At 27.9% G+C, this 23051-nt stretch overlaps 11 protein-coding genes across 11 annotated transcripts; 7 read left to right on the top strand and 4 right to left on the bottom strand.

Annotated features, from left to right (window-relative positions):
* Positions 1 to 1271: 1271 nt before the first annotated feature.
* On the bottom strand, positions 1272 to 2015 carry EMG1 (18S rRNA pseudouridine methyltransferase; the record flags this gene model as incomplete). The annotated part of the gene is made up of 1 exon (XM_011276072.1): positions 1272 to 2015. The coding sequence occupies one exon, from the start codon at positions 2013 to 2015 to the stop codon at positions 1272 to 1274; it is 744 nt and encodes a 247-aa protein (XP_011274374.1).
* Positions 2016 to 2263: 248 nt separating this feature from the next.
* LCD1 (Lcd1p) lies at positions 2264 to 4411 on the top strand (the record flags this gene model as incomplete). Its single annotated transcript, XM_011276071.1, has 1 exon — positions 2264 to 4411. One exon carries the CDS (start codon positions 2264 to 2266, stop codon positions 4409 to 4411), a length of 2148 nt encoding a protein of 715 aa, XP_011274373.1.
* A 1868-nt stretch (positions 4412 to 6279) lies between these two features.
* On the top strand, positions 6280 to 7920 carry TOS4 (Tos4p; the record flags this gene model as incomplete). Its single annotated transcript, XM_011276070.1, has 1 exon — positions 6280 to 7920. One exon carries the CDS (start codon positions 6280 to 6282, stop codon positions 7918 to 7920), a length of 1641 nt encoding a protein of 546 aa, XP_011274372.1.
* Positions 7921 to 8201: 281 nt separating this feature from the next.
* On the top strand, positions 8202 to 8852 carry BN7_3329 (zinc finger BED domain-containing protein; the record flags this gene model as incomplete). The annotated part of the gene is made up of 1 exon (XM_011276069.1): positions 8202 to 8852. The coding sequence occupies one exon, from the start codon at positions 8202 to 8204 to the stop codon at positions 8850 to 8852; it is 651 nt and encodes a 216-aa protein (XP_011274371.1).
* Positions 8853 to 9335: 483 nt separating this feature from the next.
* GIN4 (protein kinase GIN4) lies at positions 9336 to 12839 on the bottom strand (the record flags this gene model as incomplete). The annotated part of the gene is made up of 1 exon (XM_011276068.1): positions 9336 to 12839. One exon carries the CDS (start codon positions 12837 to 12839, stop codon positions 9336 to 9338), a length of 3504 nt encoding a protein of 1167 aa, XP_011274370.1.
* Positions 12840 to 13762: 923 nt separating this feature from the next.
* SMT3 (SUMO family protein SMT3) lies at positions 13763 to 14068 on the bottom strand (the record flags this gene model as incomplete). The annotated part of the gene is made up of 1 exon (XM_011276067.1): positions 13763 to 14068. One exon carries the CDS (start codon positions 14066 to 14068, stop codon positions 13763 to 13765), a length of 306 nt encoding a protein of 101 aa, XP_011274369.1.
* Positions 14069 to 14709: 641 nt separating this feature from the next.
* Positions 14710 to 15714, top strand: BN7_3326 (quinone oxidoreductase family protein; the record flags this gene model as incomplete). Its single annotated transcript, XM_011276066.1, has 1 exon — positions 14710 to 15714. One exon carries the CDS (start codon positions 14710 to 14712, stop codon positions 15712 to 15714), a length of 1005 nt encoding a protein of 334 aa, XP_011274368.1.
* A 145-nt stretch (positions 15715 to 15859) lies between these two features.
* SSL1 (TFIIH/NER complex subunit SSL1) lies at positions 15860 to 17122 on the bottom strand (the record flags this gene model as incomplete). Its single annotated transcript, XM_011276065.1, has 1 exon — positions 15860 to 17122. The coding sequence occupies one exon, from the start codon at positions 17120 to 17122 to the stop codon at positions 15860 to 15862; it is 1263 nt and encodes a 420-aa protein (XP_011274367.1).
* Positions 17123 to 17870: 748 nt separating this feature from the next.
* Positions 17871 to 19004, top strand: BN7_3324 (Cystathionine gamma-lyase; the record flags this gene model as incomplete). Its single annotated transcript, XM_011276064.1, has 1 exon — positions 17871 to 19004. One exon carries the CDS (start codon positions 17871 to 17873, stop codon positions 19002 to 19004), a length of 1134 nt encoding a protein of 377 aa, XP_011274366.1.
* Positions 19005 to 19883: 879 nt separating this feature from the next.
* Positions 19884 to 21494, top strand: BN7_3323 (uncharacterized protein; the record flags this gene model as incomplete). Its single annotated transcript, XM_011276063.1, has 1 exon — positions 19884 to 21494. The coding sequence occupies one exon, from the start codon at positions 19884 to 19886 to the stop codon at positions 21492 to 21494; it is 1611 nt and encodes a 536-aa protein (XP_011274365.1).
* Positions 21495 to 22118: 624 nt separating this feature from the next.
* BN7_3322 (phosphatidate phosphatase LPP1) lies at positions 22119 to 22961 on the top strand (the record flags this gene model as incomplete). The annotated part of the gene is made up of 1 exon (XM_011276062.1): positions 22119 to 22961. The coding sequence occupies one exon, from the start codon at positions 22119 to 22121 to the stop codon at positions 22959 to 22961; it is 843 nt and encodes a 280-aa protein (XP_011274364.1).
* Positions 22962 to 23051: the final 90 nt, after the last annotated feature.

The following is a 23051-nucleotide window of genomic DNA, read 5'->3' as shown; positions in this document are numbered from 1 at the left end:
ATGTTTGATGCTGGTGGGTTTTCGGTTTTGTTGATGTTTTGAACATGTTATGAATATGAAACAAAATGTAAACATTGAGGAAACAAAACATCAAAACACCAAAATAACAAAACATAAGCTCACCGTTTCACATGTAAGGGAGCGTAATGGTTATCTGAGGTGTAAGAGATTGTGTTAATTGTGTTCTGATTGTGTTTTCCTGGTTTTGTTGTAGTATTTCATGGAAAATGTTTAAATATTCAGTGTTGTGTTTTCACTCTTCAACCTCAAAACAAAGTCCGAGTAAATCAAAACACAACAGTGAGAACAGTCAAACAGGGTCTAGAGATCGCTATCAACAAATGATATAGATAGTGTATATACAATAGACGAGTGTATTACTACAAACATACTAATAAATGACATTCATTACTATTTCATATCCATCACCATCACCTCATCTTCACCTTATCACCTTATCTTCATCACCACCATCAAAGACTTGAACGACCAGTACCAGATTTTGGAGGATATTTCAAATTACTTGATTCATCAGTAACGTTGTGTCTGCAAGTACACCTTATAAATGTTAGTATTCATTGTATCCATTGTGATTAAGGTGGCGGTTAACTTACCAGAATTTAGTTGGAGTATCATCCATTACTGAAGAGACATGGGCACCACATCCAGTCCAACTTTTCTTATGACAAAGAGCACAGATAGAACTCATACACATGTTGATATTGTATTATATTGATTGTTGTTGTTGATTGTTTGACTAATAGTTGATAGTTGATTGATTGAATCTTGTCAAAAATCAGGAATTCAACTTTATATATCAGATTTAAATCTCCTTTAAACCAAATTTAATTTTCCAGTCGTTTGCACTTATTCGAAATCGGACTTTTTTGAATTATGGTACAATCAGTTTCAAAGTCCGGGGTATTTGTACTTAGTAAACCAGGATTACAACATTTTATTGGCCAGTGGGAATCAGGATAATCAGGAGTACATCGGTGGAATTCATGGAATTCATGGGGGTATATTGGTTAATGGACACGGTAACCGGTTATATGAAGTCATTGTACTGATATAGTTGAAATCATTGGTTATGGTTTATCCGTATGATATCATATAGATATATAGATATAGATAGATATAGATAGATGTAGATAGATACAATATAGATAACACTAAATCAACTAATACATAATATACTGACGAAACACATCATTCATTCTATACAGATATAATATACATATTAATAGTATACTCAAGCTACTCAAGCTACACTAATAAATCCCCCATGCATCTTCACATCCATGACAAAATTTAGAACATGCAACTGATGCACTTAATGGATAATCACTAAGACCAATTTTTTCATCAACAAATTCATCTGCAAAATTATCTTTACCTCTTGCCATTGCACCAACAAATACACAAATACTTTCATTTTCATCTAATTTTTCAACATAATCTTGAACTTTTGTTAATTTTGCATCAAATGATAATGTAATTTTTTTACATTTAATTGGTAAATGATCCGTTATTGGATTTTTAATAACTTTTAATAATTTATCCTCTGAATTAACACTTCTAATACTTAATTTATGTAATAATTGAACCATTAATCCTGAAAATCTTTTAAAAGTTCTAGGTATACGAACTGAAGGATTAACTTCAATCAATACACCACGAGCAGTTTGAATATAAACTTGTAATTTACCTGCTTTATTTATTGGTGAATCTAATAATGTTAAAAGACATTGATGTGTAATATCTGGTCTTGCTTCTGATATATCACGTCCCATTTTTTTCAATAAACCTTGATGATCATCACAATTCAACAAAGCATATTTATCTTGACCTGGTCCATGACCTGAACTAATCTTATGAGTTTCTAAACATGCTGCACTTAAAACAACAATTAATCTTTTAGTATCTTTATCTTTTGATGTCACAGGTTTTGGTTGTTCTGGAATTAAGGAAGCTGGTAATGCTTCTTTTTTACTGGTTTCTTTTGTGGAGCTCATAATATACCGTTATAAATCAATATGAATATCAATAAACCCTTTATAAATCAATATAAAACCCTTAAATCAACATCCAAATCTTTTCTACTCATCTTTATTATTGGAATTTTTCACACTTTGAAATTTTTTACCTGCCAAAAAAAAAAAACAATCTGATTATGTCATCATATTAAATTAAATCAATTAATTAGATCTAAACAACAGTACAACTAGTAGTTTACCAGTATTTGCCACCATTTATAATCATTATGGACTTCAGTGATGATGATGGGTTTAGTGATGATGATGAATTCATCGCATTGACACTTAAACCACCACCAAGAGCTACAGCTACCCAACAAACACCACAACCACATTTACAAGTAACTTCATCAAGATCAAATCAAATATCAACAAATCATGATTCTCAAAACTTTGGTAATACATTGGGTAACACATTGGGGAATGTTAATACACAAGATAATGAAATATTCATTGCTAAAGGTGAAATTGCAGTTTTAAGAGCTAAAATATCAGAATTAGAAAGATTAAAAAATTTAGAACGTGATGAATTATTAAATAAACAACAACAAGAAAAATCTTTAAATGAAAATAAAATTAATGCTTTGGAGAATGCTGTACAAAGATTAGAAGATGAAAGAAAATTTCTTTCAGTAGAAATTAGAAATTTAAATCATATAAGAAAGAAAAAAAAACCTAATGAATCAACACCAGAACCAAAAGAACCAGAGCCAAAACCAAAACAAACTAGACAATCAACTCCACAACAACAAGTACCACCACCAGTACCACCAGTAGTACAACCACCACCGCCAAAGCCTAAAACAATCAGATTATCACATCCTAAACAACAAACTTCTGAAAATCTATTATTTATTCAATCATTACAATCACATACATTACCATCATGTCCCAGATCAACTCTAAATTATTTATCACATATTTCAATCCCCAAACCATTCGAAAACCAAGAAGATCTCATGTTTCAAATCCCACAAGATCAACCTTTAGAAACTTATATTTTAAAATATTTAATGGTTTTACAATCTTCACATAGATTAGATAATCTTTTAACACAATTTATATTAAATTTATTAAAATTAATTAAATTCATTCATTTAGAAATCCAAAAAAATCATGTTTCGTTACCATTCTTAACTTCATTAATCCATTGTTGTATTGGATTTAGACCAATGGCTATTACACCCAAGGTAAGGTATGAAATTTTTCAATCAAGTTTAAACTTAATCCAATTTTTTTCATATATTATTAAAAAACATGAATTTATTGATGATGATTTATTAAATTTAAAAAAATTTCAAATTGGAATTGTTCAGAATAAAGTACTTGATGGTTTAATTTATCAATTTAATGTTGAAGTTTTAGAAAATTTACTATTGATTGAAAATGATTTAAATTCAATTGAATCATTTTGGAACATGATACAACCCGATGAATTGGAAATTTTTTCAAATTCTATTAAATTAGGTATAAATTCTGGTTGTATTGGTGTTATGTATTCATATATTGAAATATTAATTATATTAAATGAATATGATAATTTAGGATTCTTAGATTTAAATTTATTAAATTTATTAAGTAAAAATTTTTATGATGAAATTGATGGAGTTATAGATTTAGAATTTATTGGGATGAATAGAATGTTTCAAGATGAAATTGAATCATGGAGATTAATTGATGGATTAGTATTACAAGAAGGAGTTTCATCACAACAACAAGTTATTTATTCATTAGAAGATAGGTTTACTTTTAATAAATTAGAATTTAAATTTATTAATTTACAATTAAAAATTTGTGAATTATTTGAAATTTTCCTTATAAATAACATTTCAAAAGATGATGAGATAACCATTATAAAAAATTCAAATTTATTGAAAACTTTAATTACAAGTATTGGTAAACAACAAGAATTTATTTTTAAAACACCTCGTGGTCAAATAACACATCTTAGATCAAAATTAATTTCAAATTTTATAAAATTAATTCATTTCATATGGGAATTATCAATATCAACAACAAATTATATCCCAAGATTAACAAAAGATTTAACTCATGAATTAATAATAACATTATCTCGTATAGCATTCAGTTCAAATGAAACAAATAATGAAGCATCTGAATTCATATATAAATTCAGATCAATAGATTCAAACTCCACAATTTTCAACCAAAGAAGTGAATCAAGATCAAGAGAATTAAACCATATATTAACTCAAGATAATAATATAGATTTAATTGTTAATGCAGAGATATCAATAAGTAATGGTATAGAATTTGCTTATGATGATATAATTGTGGAATTATCAAGAGATATATTGGAAAAATGTACTACAATGGATGAAGCTGATAATTTATATTTATCAATGAATGTATAGTTTGGCTGTGTCCTTTAATGAAGTTATGAAGTGATGTATTTCTGGTATGGTTCGTATTAAAGTAAATATTAGTAGTATAATATGTAATAGTATGAATATTATACTATTGTATAGTATAATAGATTTATTTGCTATCGCAAATACTTCTTTATCTTCGCATGATAATGTTATTACAAATACAGCATAATATTTATCGCATAATAGTATTACATATAAACATTATGCTATCGCATAATGTTTGCATAATGTTTCAATTATTACTTTAAAACCTTTATTAACACACTAAATAGCACCCAAATGATTTATTTAAGCAGATGGAGATTGTGGTTTAGCAACACCAGTTTGGAAATTGTTTTTAAATCTTCTTGGTAAGTTTTTCAAGTATTGTTGACGACCAGTACCGGTAGTATGTCTTCTTTTAGCTTTTTGAGCCCAGTTATGAGATCTAATTTTAGCTGATGGATAACCACATGAAGCACAAGTTTTTTTTTGAACGTGGAATGAACGACGACCACATCTGTTACACAAAGTGTGTGATTTGTTGTGACGTTTACCGAAAGAAGGAGTACCTTCTGTTGTTATATTGTGTTAGTATCTGATTGATTTATGGTTTAAATCCAATCTTGGGACAAAAATGAAGTGGGTTTGGTTATTAGTAGGATCAGAGGTCTGTTTGAAATATGGCTCTCTTTGAAATACTTGATTGACATGGTACTGTTATTACTGTTTCTCTATTGAATACTTGTGTTATTTGATAACTCCCATAGTTAAAAATCCCATAGTATGTATATCTTCAATTACTATAATCTTTCATTGTAATGACAAACATTTGAAATTATTGATAGTTGACAGCTGATCACATAGATCACACATAGATTACTTATTTGATTGATTCATATCTTGTTGATGTTTTACATTAATTTCTCACCATATTGAAAATTTTCACTCCGATACTTTATTGAATTTACTTTACATCTATGATTCCTCTGATCTTTGACTACCTTTCACTCTCTCTTCTCCTTGTCCCAGTACCGGTATTGATATTATCATGGACCTGTACTTACTACCCATGTTTGATTATATTCTTTGTGTACTAAGACTCGTTAATCAAGTGTTGAAGTAAACAAAATTCAAGTATTAAAATTTGTTTTTCACCAAAGGACACTTTCCCACCAAAACGAACACACTCAGTACAAACGCACACAAATTGAAAGAGTGATGAGTTTTCGCGGAAGTACTGGGGGCTTATGTAACACAGCGGCTTTGTGAGTTTTATTTCAATGTTGCAAAGGGACACACAACAATTCTGTTTGGATTGGGAGTTGGAAAAAGGAAAAGTTAATTTGGTGTATGGATGTATGATATAGTCATGTGCAAGGTAGGGCTAGGTCATGTGATATATGAGATAGGGCTTCACAAAAATCAAATTTATACAAAGCAGTACATTCTACAGAGGTAATAAAAGACAAAACCATACAAAAGACAAGTATACTACCATTAACTCAAAGATCACTTAAACAACCTATATACTGACTCACACCCTCTTCTCTTCATATCCCCATTACCATCTATCATTCCAATTTCCATTGACTCTAGTCTTCCACATTCCTATCATTCAACATTCAACGCGTTCAATTCTTTTAAGCGTGTTTCTTGATGTTTTTCGCGTTTGTTTACTTTTCAACCTATACCTCTGATAAATTTCAATCGTGTCTTGCGTCTGAGAATTTCCAATGTAAACAGATTCCATAGTACCATACGCCAAATTTGAAGTGAATTATTCACAAACCATACAAATCATAGTTAATAGTGTTGAAAGTGTCCATAGGTCATAGTTGAAAGCTCAATAGTTTGATACAAGATTTAATATGAGCTTCTCTCAATTCCCACCTTCATCTCCATTTTTGGATACTCATGAAGAAGATGTGGATCCATTTAGTTTTAAATCTAAAAAACAATTCATCATCAACACTCCATTCAATAACCAAAAGTCTTCAAAACAATCTCCAATTAAAGAAACTTATCCAACTCCAAATCCAAGTTCTTCAATTGGTCAAATTCGTTCTTCATCTCCTGCTCGTGATTCTTCAAATACTACAAATCAACAACTTCAAAACCAATCTTCAAATTTATCAGATGAAGAAAATCAAACTGTGGAATATAAAAATCCATTAGATGATGCTCTTAGAGTTAAATTAAATTCAAATCAAACAATTACTCTTGGTAGATCAAATCGTTGTGATTATTTTATTAGATCAAAATTCGCATCTCGTCTTCATTTAAAATTACAATATTTAAAAGATTCAAATGAATTGAAAATCTTATGTCAAGGTTTTAATGGTGTTGTTATTAATTTTGGTACTGAATTAAAAGGTTTTATAAAACAATTAGAAAATAATACATTTTATTTCCAAAAAGATTCAACTAATGATAATAAAGATTCACAAATTTTCAAAGATTTATCTGTTTTCAGAGATGAACAAATCACAGTTCCTTATTTAGATACTTTAACTTTAGACTTAAAAGGTCATGTTACTTTATTAGATTTAAATTTAAATGAAAATGATGATTCGGAAACTGAAGATGAATTACCAGTCCTAAGTAATCAATATAGATCAAGTTTAAGTCCTTCAAATTTTGAAAAAGTTTCTTTGAAACCTATTGAGCATAAAGATATTGGGGAAAATAAAGAATCAATCAAATCAATTGAAACTAAACCAGAAGTTAAGGAAGTTAAACAAGAAGTTAAACCAGAAGTTAAACCAATTGAAAAGAAAGTTGAAATTGAAGCAACTCCAAAAATTGAATCAAAAGAACAACTATCAGAAAAATTAATTAAAACTCCAGAATTAAATCATTCAAAATCAATGGAAACTATCAATTCTATTGATATTTCTACAAATTCAAGATCAAAATCTGTTGAACCATCAATTAAACAATCTTCATCAAATACAACACCATTACAACCAAAATCAGAATCACAATTGAACAAACAATCACAACAACTATCACAACAACAACAACAACAACAACAACAACAACAACAACGTCGTCGTAAAGCTGAACCAGGTTTATCACCACAAAAAAAGAAACAAATCATAAAACATCAACAACCAAAAGAAAAAATTTCACAATTAAATATTAAAGAAATTATTAAAACTGTTCAAGATTTATCAAATGTTCAAAATGTCCTAATTAATCATTTAGCTTTTTCAAGAACTTCACAAACTCCTTTATATCAATTACAAACTGTTAGTAATGTTACTCAATCATTAACTCGTACTCAATTACGTGCCATCTTGTTTGATATGTCATGTATTGGAACCATTTATAGAAAGGGGAAAGATGCTGCTGGGAAACCATTAGATGAAGAATATTATTATGATTTAGAAAAAGATCAAGATATTGATAGAAAAACTCTTGTTGAAAGTGTTAAAGGTGCAAGTGCAGGTTTAAGAAATTGTAGAAAAACTCATAAACAATATTTTTGGAGAAAACCAACAAAATAAGAGAAAAATAGAGTTAACTTGCTAATTTTTTGATCAAAACAGAGACGAATCATAAGGGTGTATATTAGGTTTATTGTATAATAGTTAATAGTTTAAGAAGTATATGAAATTAATTATGTTAACTTTTTGTAAGATATCGGATAAATGAATATTATGATATCTCGGATAAATGAATACACGACATCAAATACCCATTCTTAGTTGAAAAAATCAACTCCGCGTAAAACCTTGAAACAAATAAGTACTCAATATAAACATACTATATATCATAACAAAACATAATGGGACTACCATTAGTTAATCCACGTGAAGAGAAACAAGATTCAGATACAGAAAACTTCAATGATTCAGATTCAGAATCATATACAGAACCATTATTTGTGGAATTAATCAATAGAAAAAATCCAATATATGATGAACAAAGTAAAATTTGGAAATTTTATGATTTTGATATAGATTCATCCATTGCTAGTTGTTTATATAAAGGTTGTGAAAAGACTTATTCAATATTAGATGTGAGGATAGCAAATAGTACAAGTCCATTATTTAGACATTTGGATAATAGTCATGATATAACAAGAGGTATGGTTTTAGGTCAAGAACCATTAAGTATTTATACAAGACCTGAATCAGTTGATTTTGAAGGTATTGCCTTAAGTCTTGCTAAAGTAATTTTAACAGGTGGTGTATCGCCAAGTATGATTTTGACTAAAGAAAATTTTCAAGATTTTGCTAATTTAATATCAATTGCTTCTGATGAAATTACAGAAGTTGAAACAGAACAAATTAGAGAAATGATTCGTAATCATTTAATACAATGGGATGTTATTTTTGAAAGTGAATTTGAAGAGGAACAATTTTATTTTGATGATGAACAGAAAAAATGGATTAGAGGAGAACCTAATTTTGATAATCTTGATTGGTTTGATTGAGTATCTATCATGTGTGATATGTGAAGCAAAAACAAGAACATAAAGTATTAAAGTGTTATAATTTTAATTTATATATAATGAATATAGAATGATCAATATAAAATAAATTACTTCGCGTAGTATAATATACATGCGCATTTACTTATATACATACTAGAGAAGTGAACACCATCTTCTACATTATACAAATTTCAAAATGTTCATATATATCAATTATAATTAAAATTATATAAAATCTATTAACAAAAAACACACAATTAAACAGTTCAGTTCAGTATGATATATATATATATTTATATTCAAATGTAAAAAAAATAAAAACTTATAACTAAAAAATGACAAACCATTAAAAATTAATTTTTAAAATTGCAAAAACGAAAACTTCAATAACAAAAAAACAAATAAAAAAAACTGTCTCTAAAATCACATAATATACATTACCAACATAACCAAATCAAAAAGAATCAAGTTCTTTTTTCTAAATCAATTAGAAAAAGCTAAAACATTTTCTCTATTTAAAATTCTTTCAATCTCATTAACTAAAGTTTTAAAACTTTTAGTTGAACCTTTAATTTTTTCAAATTTAATACATGAACCTTTCTTACCATAATTTTCAACATTTAATTTAAATTTAGTACTATTCATACTCATAATATTATTTTTAGAAATTTCACCTTCTAAAACTAATAAATCATCTTTAGCATTAATATTTTTCAAACCATAATCATTCCAACCCATTAATAATCTTTTCAAAGTTTGATACATTTCCATTGGTTCATAAACTGTATTTAAAGTCTTACCAGGAATAGGTGTTGGATTTGATGTAAATTTTTTGAAAAAATTTGTTGATTGTGGAATTGGTTGTTCTTGACCATCAATAATAATTGGATCTTTTTTACCTAATGACCATTTTCTAAAGAAGCCACCACTACCAGATCTTTTATTATTATTATTGTTATTACTAGTTGTAACATCTTGTAATGGATCTTTATGAATTTGAGTTGTAGATATGGATGCATTAGCAGGAACTGTTGGAGCATTTCTTTTTGGTTTTGGTAAAGTTTTAGATTCAATTTGTGATTGTCTTCTATATGGTTTATCATTTTGTTGATGTTGAGGATTATTAAAATCTTGATGAATTGGAATTTTATTCTTTTTAGGTTTAATAGCTGTAGAAATTGGATCTAATTCATCTGGTAAATCTGGAATATTTAATCCTTTATACATAGAATCATCTGCATGTTGAGTAACTTCTTCATCATCAACTTCATTCAATTTATCATCATTTGAATCATTTGTCAAGATTGGAGTTGATTCTTCAGTTGATTCTTGTAATGCAGTTAAACGATCAGCATAACTTAATCTTAACCCACTTGATTTTGAATGAGATTGAGCAGTTTTTTTTGGAGATTCTTGTTGAATTAATGGTGAAGATTTTTTAACTTGATAATTATTTGTTTGTGGAACTTCATCTAATTCTTTTAATTTAGCAGCTAAATTTGTATAAGAATCTTTTGTTGAATACATTGATAAAACTGATAATCTTTTATTTGATGCAGAAAAATGTCTTGATTTTCTTGTAACTTGAGGAATTTTAACATCTGCAATAGTTCTTGGTCCATTATAATCAACAACTTGAGATTCTCTTTTTTCAATTTTTGATAATCTTTTATTATTATCAACTTGATTATCAATTTGTTCATCATTAAATTGTTTTGGAATTTGTTTTTGTTTATTTAAAGTTCCATTTCTTTTTAAATCTAAATCAAATTTTGAACCAAGAAATTTTGATCTTCTAATAGCTTGAACAACTGAATCATTTTCATCATAATAAAATTTTGAAGTTCTCCAATTTTTTTCATTAATATTTAAACCAGGATCTAATCTTGATTTTGGTCTTGCAGTTAAAGGATGAGAAATAGCTCTTTGTTGAATCTTGGAAATTTCATCTTTATCAATAATTTGAGAAATTCGTTCATTTGGTCCACTTACTGAACGTAATTTATTATTATCAATCTTGGAACCACCATTAACATTACCAAATTCATCTTCATCCATAACAACACCACCTCTTGAATTTAGTTCAGCTTCAGCAAGAGCTCTTTGTTTAGCTTCTTCTTCAATTCTTTTAGCTTCTTCTTCAGCTTTTAATTTAGCTTCTTCTTCTTCTCTAATTCTAGCTAATTCTAATTGTTTAGCACGTTCAATTTTTAATCTTTCTTGTCTTAATTTTTCATGTTTTTCATGTTCAAAAATTTCATCACAAAGAGTTGCAAAATCTGATGAAGTTCTCTTGGCTTCTTTATCAATATATTCCCAATCATTATCATTTGCTAATTTGGCATAAACTGCAATTAATTTCGAAGTAACAGAAGATCTTTTTGATGGTAATAAAGAAGTTCTCATTGATCTTCTTTTAGATTGTGATTTTTTCATAACACCTTGACCAGAAGAATGAATTGGAGCAATTGGAGCAATATTTGAACCATTTGATTGTAATCCTAATCCAGAAGCAATAGGAACAGATTGTTGAGGAGCACTGAAAGTATAATCATTCATGATATTCTTTGGAACTGGTGGTTGTTGTGATTGTTGTTGTTGATTATTATTATTATTATTTGATAAATCATTTAAATCTTTTAAAGATCTTCTATTGGTTTTAGTATTAAAAGAAACAGATTTTCTATGAGATGAAGAAACACTAATAACAGATCTTCTATTTTTTTTTGGAGTTCTATTTGAATTGTTTTGTGGTGATGGAGTTTTATTTGAAGAACTTGATGAATAAAACCCACTCATACGATTATTACCACCTCCATTAACAGATTTAGCGATTGATAAAGATCTTGCAAGACTTGATTGATTATTTGATTGATTATGTCTGTATCGTAGTAGCAGGAAATAAAAAATTTTTTCAGTTGTTGATTCTGGTTTTAATAAATTCTTGATGATTTCTTGTTTAGATCTACCATGCCATAAAATGATTAAATTTTCCAAGATTTGTTGATCAATTTCTTCAATTGAATTAATTGAACTTAGATAAGTATTTGGACTTGGTAATTCATTTAAAGTTTTAGAATCCATTTCACTTAATGGATATTTTAACAATAATGGATGTGACAAGATTTCATGAGTTTTAATTCTTTGATTTGGTTCCACTGTAAGCATTTTAGAAATTAAATCCTGGGCTTCAATAGAAATATCCATTGGCATTTCAAAAACACCATTTTGAACTTTTAATAATAAAGATCTAATATTTTCATCATCAAATGGTAATCTACCAGTCAACAGTGCAAAAAGAATAACACCACAAGACCAAACATCACTTTCAAACCCATGATAATGTTTCCCACTAACGATTTCTGGAGCAGCATAATGAGGTGAACCACAACTTGTTTCTAATAAACGATCATTATTCTCCAAGGCAGCCATACCAAAATCTGCAATTTTAATGTTTAAATTATGATCTAATAATAAATTTTCAGGTTTTAAATCACGATGACATATCCCCAAGGCATGACAATAAGAAGCACCAAGTATGATTTGTCTAAAATAACCAAGAGCTTCTTGTTCTGAAAGGGGACCTTTTTCAACTAATAAATCAAATAATTCACCACCTTCAACGTATTCCAAGATTAAATAAAGGGATTTTGAAGTTTCCCAAACATCATATAATCTTAGGACATTTGGATGATTTAATAATTTCATTATAATAATTTCTCTTTCAATACCATAAGCTAAACCAGCAGCATCACGACCTTTTTCATCACCATTTTCAGAATAATTCAAGACAGATTTTGATACAACTTTAACAGCAGCTTTTTGTTGAGTATTTAAATTTTCAGCTAATAAGACACGACCAGTTGAACCTTTTCCAAGAGTTTTACCTAATTTCCAAGGACCAATTTTGTTTATTTGTGAAGTATTGAAAGTTGATGAAGATAATAGGGAAGAAGCAACTGAAGGTTGTCTTGAATGATATGACATTCTTGATTGATTATATATCTATTCTTTTGTAATTTAACGTGTATATGATTCCTTTGAATTTATAAACTATATGAATAGATAATTTTCTAATCACAATAGTTAAAATGAATGACTATAGTTAGGAATAGATATATGAATTGGATATAAATCTTGTATGAATTGATATAAGACAAGTTGTTAAAGATTGATGAAAAGATTGAAAAGAAGGAAATGAATCAATCATTATATTAAAATTCAAATCACGGTGAAATGTTCAATAAAAGCTTTCTATCAACGTTTGACGCGATGTTTTGATTTTAATTAAGGTACGATTCGCGCCACCCAAATAAAATTTAATCGCGTTAAAATTTATGTATAATGTATGGTAAACGCGGTTTTGAAAGGGTTAAGAATTGGAATTTAATTGGAATTTAATTGGAATTTAAAGTACACATTGCATAAATTTCAACAAAGAATGAGAATATTTTAGAATTCTTTTAATCATATGCATTTGATTGACTCTTGAAAGGGTTAAATTGGGTATGTATGGTATGTAATTGTATGGAATTATGTTGATTGATGTATGAATGTAAATGTTCTTATTCGGTAAAGTAATTAAGGCTTATACTGAATTCCTAATTAAGATGATGGTATTGATGGATTGGGTAATTCGGATGACTAGATTTGTGGTATTGTTAACAGATCATGAGACGCCAAAGTAATTGATTATTGACGCGTGTTATATGATATGATATTATATTATATTCGCGTTAGTATAGAGTCTAGACTATAGTATTGAGTATAGTATAGTACATGGTATAATATAATCTACAATTGTCTAATCATTAGCACAGCGTATATTAAAACAATTTGAGAACCGCCAAAATTCATAACATCATTGTATAACTAGTAAATATAATAGTATAATATAATAGTATAACAATTCAACAACCACCAATTTGTTCTTGATGAGCTTCAATAACATCACCATCTTCTAAATCCATTTCATCAGGAGTAGCATCTTCTTTAACTCTTTGACCTTCAAATAAGAATCTTATTGAATTAAGGGATTTACCTTGTCTTTTAGCAAAAGCTTCCATTAATCTTTTCAATGGAGTAGCTCTTTTAATTTTAAAAAAAATTTCATTTGTACCATCACTAACTTTTAAATTAATATGAGTTTCAGATTTAACATCTGGTTTGGTTTCGTTTAATTCTGGTTTTTGATCTGGAGCTTCTGAATCTGACATTGTGTTTGATTGTTGTTGATAATAATAATAAATCAATTGATTTGTATTGTTTGTTTAAATTCAATGGCGATTTTGATTTTTCTCCCAAATTAAAATGAAATGGAAATTAAAATAAAATTGATTATGTAACGAGAGACGCGTGTGTTATGTAATCAAGTATAATAATGGTTACCCGGATATAATAACTGATATAAGTAAAGTATAGTCAATAGTATAGTCAATAGTATAGTCAATAGTATTATCAGAGTATATTCAATTCATAGTGTTTTCATAGTCATAGTCATAATCATAGTCATAGTCATAGTCATAGTCATAATCATATTCATTTGATTCAATTAATAATCATCATAGTCAGTAATCTTTTTTCCAATTATCGCCTTTTCTTCCTTGACATGGATTTGATTTCCTAATAGAAACAAAATAATCAGTATCAAATTCAAGCCACTATTAATTACATCTAATAACCAGTGATTATACATAATTATGATTTCTAATATGATATAAAATATGGTAAATAATATGGTCTCTAATCAATAAAGGTTTGAAGGCTTAGTATAAATTGTTATATAAAGAATTCAAATTTCCACATTAAATGTTAGATATGATTTAATACTCATAGAGCTGTATACACACACAACAATATGTCATTTAAAATCCCAACTACACAAAAAGCTATAAGAATTCATGAAACTGGTGGTTTAGATGTCTTAAAATATGAAGATATCCCAGTCCCAAAAATCAAAGATAATGAAGTTTTAATTAAAAACAAATATGCAGGTGTTAATTTCATTGAACGTTATTATAGAATTGGTCTTTATCCAACCCAAAAACCTTATACATTAGGTAGTGAAGCTGTGGGGACTATTGTTTTAAAAGGTTCAAAAGTTCAAGGTTTTGAAATTGGTGATTATATTTCATATTTAACAGAATCAACATTTGCACAATATACAAATTATGATCCATCTGAAAAGGCATTTAAATTACCAAAAAATTCAACAGATGAAAAATTAAAACTTTATGCTGCTGCCCCGGCTCAAGGTCTTACTGCATTAGCTTTTATTAATGATGCTTATAATGTTCAAAAAGATGATTATATCCTAGTCACTGCAGCAGCTGGTGGTGTTGGATTGTTTTTAACTCAATTAATTAAAAATCGTGGTGCTCATGTTATTGCAACTGCTTCATCAAATGAAAAATTAAAATTAGCCAAAGAGAATGGTGCAGAATTTTTAATTAATTCTCAAACTGAAGATATTGTTAAAAAAGTTTTGGAATTTACCAATAATAAAGGTGTTGCTGCAAGTTTTGATGGTGTTGGACAAGATACTTTCCAAATTTCATTAGATTCTTTAGCAAGAAAAGGTACACTTATTTCATTTGGTAATTCATCAGGTGCAGTTGATCCAGTTCCTTTAACAAAATTAGTTTCTAAAAATATTAAATTATTAAGACCAAATGTTTTTAATTATTTTGAAGAACCTAAAGAATGGGAATATTATTCAAATGAGTTTAAAAAACTTGTGGAATCTGGTGAATTAAAAGTTAGAATTGAAAAAATTTATCCATTAAGTGATTATAAAATAGCTGCTGAAGATTTGGAAGGTAGGAAAACTAGTGGTAAATTATTATTAGAGATTCCACAATAAACTGTGTAATTAGAACTTACTGGATAAGTTTTAATTTTGAATAAATATTTATATCATTTTTTGATTTAATCTACATGTAAATACACTTATTTTCATCATCATTCATTTAAAAATAAATAGACTATGAGTTGTCCTATGAATTGTCCTATGAATTTTCACATCCAGGACAATTATGAAGTGTTTCATGAATAAACACATCACAATCTATACAAAACTGATTATTACAATCAACACATTTATACCTAGAACTTGAAGTTTGAGTAATTAACCCATCAGGTAATTCCATTTGACATCCAAAACATAAATTAACATCATAATTTTTATCCACTGGGACTTCAATAAAATTTTTCAATGGTAATAAATGATGATATGACCGAGCTAAATGAGTTGATAAAATTAACATTGTATTACAACATGGACATATTGTAGGTAATGAACAAATTTTTGATTTACAATTTGGACAAATATACCCACCATAAGTTAATTTTGAATGACATGAACAAAATGATGGAGAATCTTCTGATATTCTATATGGGAATCCCATTTTAACTAATGTAAAACTCTTATTAATTTTATTAACTGGTAATGGTACCACGGCATCCATAAATAATTCTTTAAAATGTTGTTCATTTAATATAACATTATAACTATTTTCATCACCAAAATTTGTTTTTTTACAAATTTCTTTACATATTGAAACTTGTGCTGAAAGACCTATAATTTTAACTCTTATTTTTTCTTCAACTAATGAATTAACAGTTTTATGAATATTACCTGGATCTAAAGATAATAATGAACCATAAATTATTAATACTTCTCTAGTACAATGTGAAGCAACATGCATCAGCAGTCCTCTGGACATTTCTAAGGCATTTTGCAATGATGGATCTCCCTTTGGTTCTAATTTTTTTATAGATTTTAATGCATCAATATGTTCTTGTGGATTACCACCAACTTGACTTACTAATTGACCAATACCGTTTCTCATTATAATTATCCCCAATTGAGAAATAGGATTTTGATCAAAGAATTCCGTAACGAATTGAATAGCATTTGTTATAGTAATAGAATGTCTATTTGGTCTTAAATCTTTTTCAAGCATTGAAGAACTTAAATCCAATATTAAAATTAAATTTCTAATAATACCTCTTTGGAAAGGTGTCACATTTTTAATAATTCTCTTTTTTTGATGTTGTAATAATCCAGAAACAATACCTGCTATACTACCAGCTTCATCTTCTTTAACTATATCCCAACTTCTTTGATATTCATCTTCCCAAGAATAACCACCATTTGCACCTTGGATTTCAGTGGCTTTTACAGCTTTACGTCTTGTTCTATTTGCAACACCAGATGCTTCATCTTCTGAGTTTAATCTGTCAATGAATTCATCTTCTGATTCATCCATAGTTTTAATTGTTTGGGGTTGTGTTGAGTAACTAGCAAATTATACTCTTTGTTGATGGATTTTTTTTGATTTGTATATAGGTTTTTTTGACTTATTTACACCGCGACTGAAATACTCAACTAAAGCTTCTCATAGAACATCAAGAAAACTTGATTGAAGTCCATTTTATATCACATCTAAGAGCTCATAATAAGACACAGAATTGCATAGATCCACTAGTTTATCTATATATATTCGTTTATATTGGACCATCAGTTGGTTGTACTTAAAACCGTCAGCTATATTAATTTGAATTGATAGTTGGTAGAATGGCGCTCGTATCCCGCTCAGATGACTACTAACACACTAACGTACTATAATTCAAGCTGAACTAACCTTTAAAGTATCAGTTATTCATTAAATCAATAGTTTTTAAACGAAATCATTCATTTTTAGAAGGTAGAAACTTCATACTTTACTTTCGTTTATAAGATTGATCTAGAACATTATCATAGTTAGTGAGTCACATTAATGACAAACTGGACTAACCAAATGTCGTTGAGTAAGCATCGTTTATATTCTAGTTTCTCACATAATATTACATGAAATTAGCTTCAAAGTTCCCTTTTGGGAGTTGTATATGTGCCTATGTGCCCTGGATTTATTTTATCTTTTTCTTATATAAATACTTGATCTTTTATCCATTAAACTTCAACTATCTTCATTCACTATTCAGCAATTGTTAGTTCATATTCAATAAACTTATACCATGTCAGAAAGATTATCAACCCAATTAATCCATGCTGATGATTACAAAAACAGAGTCCCAGATGTTGTATCACCAATTAATGTTACTACAACTTTCAGATTTAATGAAGATCCAAATAAACTAGTTGCTGTAGCAGATTTACCAAAAGATTATGATCCAGAAGGTGATTATATTTATTCAAGAGAAACTCATCCAAATTGTGAAAAAGTTGAAGCTATTTTCGATAAAATCCTTGGTGGGTATAGTGTTGTTTATTCTTCAGGTTTGGGAGCTTTTAATGGATTAATTACACATTTTAATCCAAAGCAAGTTGCTTTTGGTACTTGTTATCATGGTGTTCATGCAATTTTAGATATTCAAACAAGAAATCATGGATTAAAACAATTATCATTAAGTGATGAAGATTTAGATAAATTACAACCAGGTGACCTGGTTCATATTGAAACACCTGTTAATCCTTTAGGAATTTCTTATGATTTAAAATATTATGCTGAAAAGGCTCATTCAAAAGGTGCGTTATTATCAGTTGATGCAACATTTGCTCCACCACCTTTACAAGATCCTTTTAAATTTGGTGCTGATATTATTATGCATTCTGCTACGAAATATTTTGGTGGTCATTCTGATTTATTAGCTGGTGTTTTAGTTGTTAAAACAAAAGAAATCAAGAGAGCATTATTTGATGATCGAATTAATTTAGGTTCAATTATTGGGAATTTAGAAAGTTATTTATTATTAAGATCACTTAGATCATATGATTTAAGAATCTTGAAACAATCTTCAAATGTTTTAAAAGTTGTTACATTTTTGAATGAAAATAAACATAGATTTAAATCTCTAACCAAGATCCATCATTCATCATTACAAACAGAACCTTATGTTAAGGAACAATTACCAAATGGATATGGACCAGTATTTGCTATAAACTTGGATAATGAAATAACTGCTAAAACATTCCCATCAAAATTAAAATATTTCCAACATGCTACTTCATTAGGTGGTGTTGAATCATTAGTTGAATGGAGAGCTCTTAGTGATGAACATGTTGAAAAAACTTTATTAAGATTTTCTATTGGTACTGAAGATCCACAAGATTTGATTGAAGATTTAGATCAAGCGTTATCTTCATTATAGATGGATTGAATATATATTAAATACATGACTGATAGAATTATGAAGTGGTAGTAATGGTATAAAGTAATACTAGTAGTAGACTGGTAGACTGTAGTAACGTACTACGTAGGTAGGTACCTAGTTATATTGCTTTCTTACCCGGATACGTAGTATTATATCTCCAATTAACCAATAAAATAATTGATGACGTACAACTCCGAATAATTAATACTTAATTAGATATAGTAAGTACGTAATACACTAATACACTAACTGTTATATCTAGAGTGTAGTGTATAAATGTTTATTTATATTGTATTCAAGAATCAATACTGGCCGTGTATTGTAGAGCTTTGACAGGTGAGCAGTGAGCAATACATTATATAGACACTCAGACTACAACACACAACTATAATACACAATACACGTAATACACAATATAAGCTATCAAACAATATCATACAATACAATCCTCCATTCAATCATTTCTTCATTTGTTGATCAATTCCACTCAAAGTCTACAAATTACCCCAGACTCAAAACGAGTCATTCAGTCACAGATGACATAAGCACTGTGGTAAAGCAAATTACGAAGAGGAGTAAATAACCACAACAAATTGGATACACTGGTATAAATATAAATGGTTGTATTGATACACTATCAACTAAATAATCATTGTCTATTGTCATTAATCATAAAGGTATAAAGTTGGTGTATTAAACGTACTTTCATTCGGTTACCGCATCTCCAGATTTTCATCCAATCTCATTTTTCAACATATCCTCGAGAATTGAAATTTAAATTTCCACGATAATTAATACCCATCAACAAAACACAAGATATCTAAAGCTTTTGATATCAAATAGTTTACATATCCATAGACTTATAGAGAAAAGATCATGAATCAATACAACATTTGGAATAATCAACAATCTCAACCTTCAAATCATTATGGTTGGTATGATTCTCAACCCCCACAACAACAACAGCAAGGTGGTCAACAACAACAACAAGGTGGTGGTGGTGGTCAAGGTGTTGGTAGTGATCAACTATCACCAGATTTATTAATTAACAAGCTAAACAACTTATCTTCTTCATCAAATTATAACCATTTCTTACAATCTTTAGATCCAAACCAAGGTTCAAATGGTTCACCAAATAATTCAAATTATCATTATCAATCTCAAAATTCTTTAAATTTTATAGATCATCAACCTTCTTATAATAACATTAATAACAATACTTTCCAATTACCATTAGAATTACAAGGTGGTATATCAAATATTAATTCAAGAAGACCTTCATTCACTGCAGAACAATCTTATACCCAAACTCAACAATCAATCCCAAAAAATAATTTGAATCTTTTAGCTCATTCAAATAATTTTAATAATTTTTATAATAATACTTCGGGTCAAAATAATCAATTATTACAAAATTTTAGATCAAGAAGACCTTCTATCCAAATTAATGGTTCTGGAAATATTCCTGCTACTGCTCCTTCACCATCAATGAATCTTCCTAGTGTTACTGGTGCTGGTAATGATGGATTAGAATTAGATAATGGATTAATATTAAATGGGAATTTCATTATAACTTCAAATCAATTAAGATTAGAATTCCAAAAAACTCAAAATTATTTTTGTCTTGAATCTGCTGATCATTTTTATAAAAATTTAATTAATCAAATTGAAACAAATGAATATTTGAAAAAAATCATTATTAATCTCAAAAAGCTAAACAATTTATTTAATCTAATTAAACCATTAGTCCTTGTTTTAACAAAATCTGGAAAATTTGAAATCTTATCAACACCAATAAACTCAAACATTTATTTAAATAAACATGATGTTGTCATTGTTGATGGTGATCGTGGTAAAGATCTAGTTTTAATCTTAGATCCTTCCATTTCATTAGATGTTGCTATCCTAATCAATTATTTGAAAAAAAGACAACATTTAAAATCAATGAGTTATGGTGGAACAAATGGAACTAGTACTAATGGTTCAACTACAACAATTTCAAATACAAAAGAAGATTTAATTAAAGGTCAGGGGATCCTTGATGAAGAAACTCAATTTCAAATCCCATCAAAACAAGTCTTGAGATTCGCCACAGGACAAGAAATTAATAATTTAAAATTTAAATTAATTGAAGAGATTAAATCTTACAAGACTTCAATTCTTAAAATTTCAAATTTATTAAATTTAAATAATAACTTAACTATATTAAATTCAGAATATCAATTTGATCAAAAAAAATTAACATTCTATTATTTTGCAAATCAAAGATTAGATTTCCGGAACTTAATTAAAGAATTATTCAAGATTTATAAGACAAGAATTTGGTTATGTGCTGTTCCAAAGCCACCTTTTTATGATCCACAAACAATAAATTCAACAAATGGATTAAATATGGATTTGAATGAGATCAATTTCCAGGATTTTAAGATTGATGATTTTCATGTTAGAAATTTTAATATTACATTAAATGAATTGATGGAGAATTGAGTTAATTTGTGTTTTTTAGAGATTATTGAGGATTATGTTTCAGGTCAATGAATAGATGTATAGAATTTAAAGATGATTTGAAACATAAGATCTTGATCTCGATTGATGTTGTTTTATGTTTATGTTGTTTATGTTTTTATGTGTTTTATGTGTTTTATATATTATTATATAAAAAAAGATTAAAAATATTGGTTTATGATTTGGTTTTAGATATATATATATAAGAAGAATTGATGAATATGTTATGAATGTTATGTAGTTGAGTATGATCTTCTTTTACTTCTCTTTTGTATAAGTTCAGTTTCCAAACTAGTGTAATGTTTATAGATTTACATGGTTTTTTCTTTATTTTAATCACACAAAAACACTTGAAAACCTCAATATATAAACTCAATAGCTAGAAATAAAATATGATTCACTCACAATAGAATATACTTACAATTTATATATCTAATTACCTAGTTTGTGAATTTGTTGATATTGTGTCTGTCATGAGATCGGTTCAATATGTAATCTCTCGCGAATATTTCCAAAGCACTCCAACATTTGAACAAGTTTACAATAACTAGATCTCATTTTTATCTTTTAAGTTAAAGATCGTTTCAAAGAAATCAAATTTTCAACATGGTTTTATTCAATTCTATCAAAAAATTCTCACCAGAATGGGCTTTAGTGGTTTCATTCACACTTTATTATGCTATAATTGGTAGTAAACAACCACCTTTTTTACGTGAATTTTTAATTAATGATCCAACTATTCAACATCCATTTACACAATTTGAAACTATAGATGATAAAAAATGTATATTAATTTCATCATTGGTTCCATTAGTATTAATATGTCTTGTCACATTGGGGAAACATAATTGGAAATTTAATAAAATTATCAATAATAATAAATTTTTCAATTTTTTACATTTATCAATATTAGGTTTAGCTTTATCATTATCAATTACTGGTTTTATTACTTTTTTCTTGAAAAATATGATTGCAAGACCAAGACCTGATTTTATTGATCGTTGTAAACCTGATTTATTAAAAATTAAACCAAATAAATTTTTATATTCAATTGATATATGTACAAATGATAATTATGAATTAATCTTGGAAGGTTTACGTTCAACTCCATCAGGTCATGCATCAATAGCATTTTCAGGTTTACATTATGTGACATTATTCTTATTTGCACAATTATCAGTATGGTCAAATAGAAAAAGAATTCACTTGTTGTTATTAAGTGTTTTACCTGAATTTATTGCCTTATTTATTGCATTATCAAGAACACAGGATTATAGACATCATTTTGGTGATATTTTTATGGGTACGCTAATTGGTGTTGGTATTAGTTATATTACTTATAGGAAAATTTTCCCAAGTTTTGCAGATGAAAATTATCAAGATGTTTATTATTTAAAAGAACATTCTGAAATTTTACCATTATATCAAGAAAGAGAAAGAAGTGTGTGAAAACTACAGTTTATAAAGTAATTAAAATACAATACATTAGCATATTTACATATATAACTATTTATAACTTTGTAGACCCAAACCAACCTA

This window comes from Wickerhamomyces ciferrii, contig 00089 (genome assembly GCF_000313485.1).
Source record: "Wickerhamomyces ciferrii WGS project CAIF00000000 data, strain NRRL Y-1031 F-60-10, contig 00089, whole genome shotgun sequence".
NCBI lineage: Eukaryota > Fungi > Ascomycota > Saccharomycetes > Phaffomycetales > Wickerhamomycetaceae > Hansenula > Hansenula ciferrii.
Note: the sequence above shows the minus strand (reverse complement) of the source record. Positions and strands in the feature narration are given on the sequence as shown.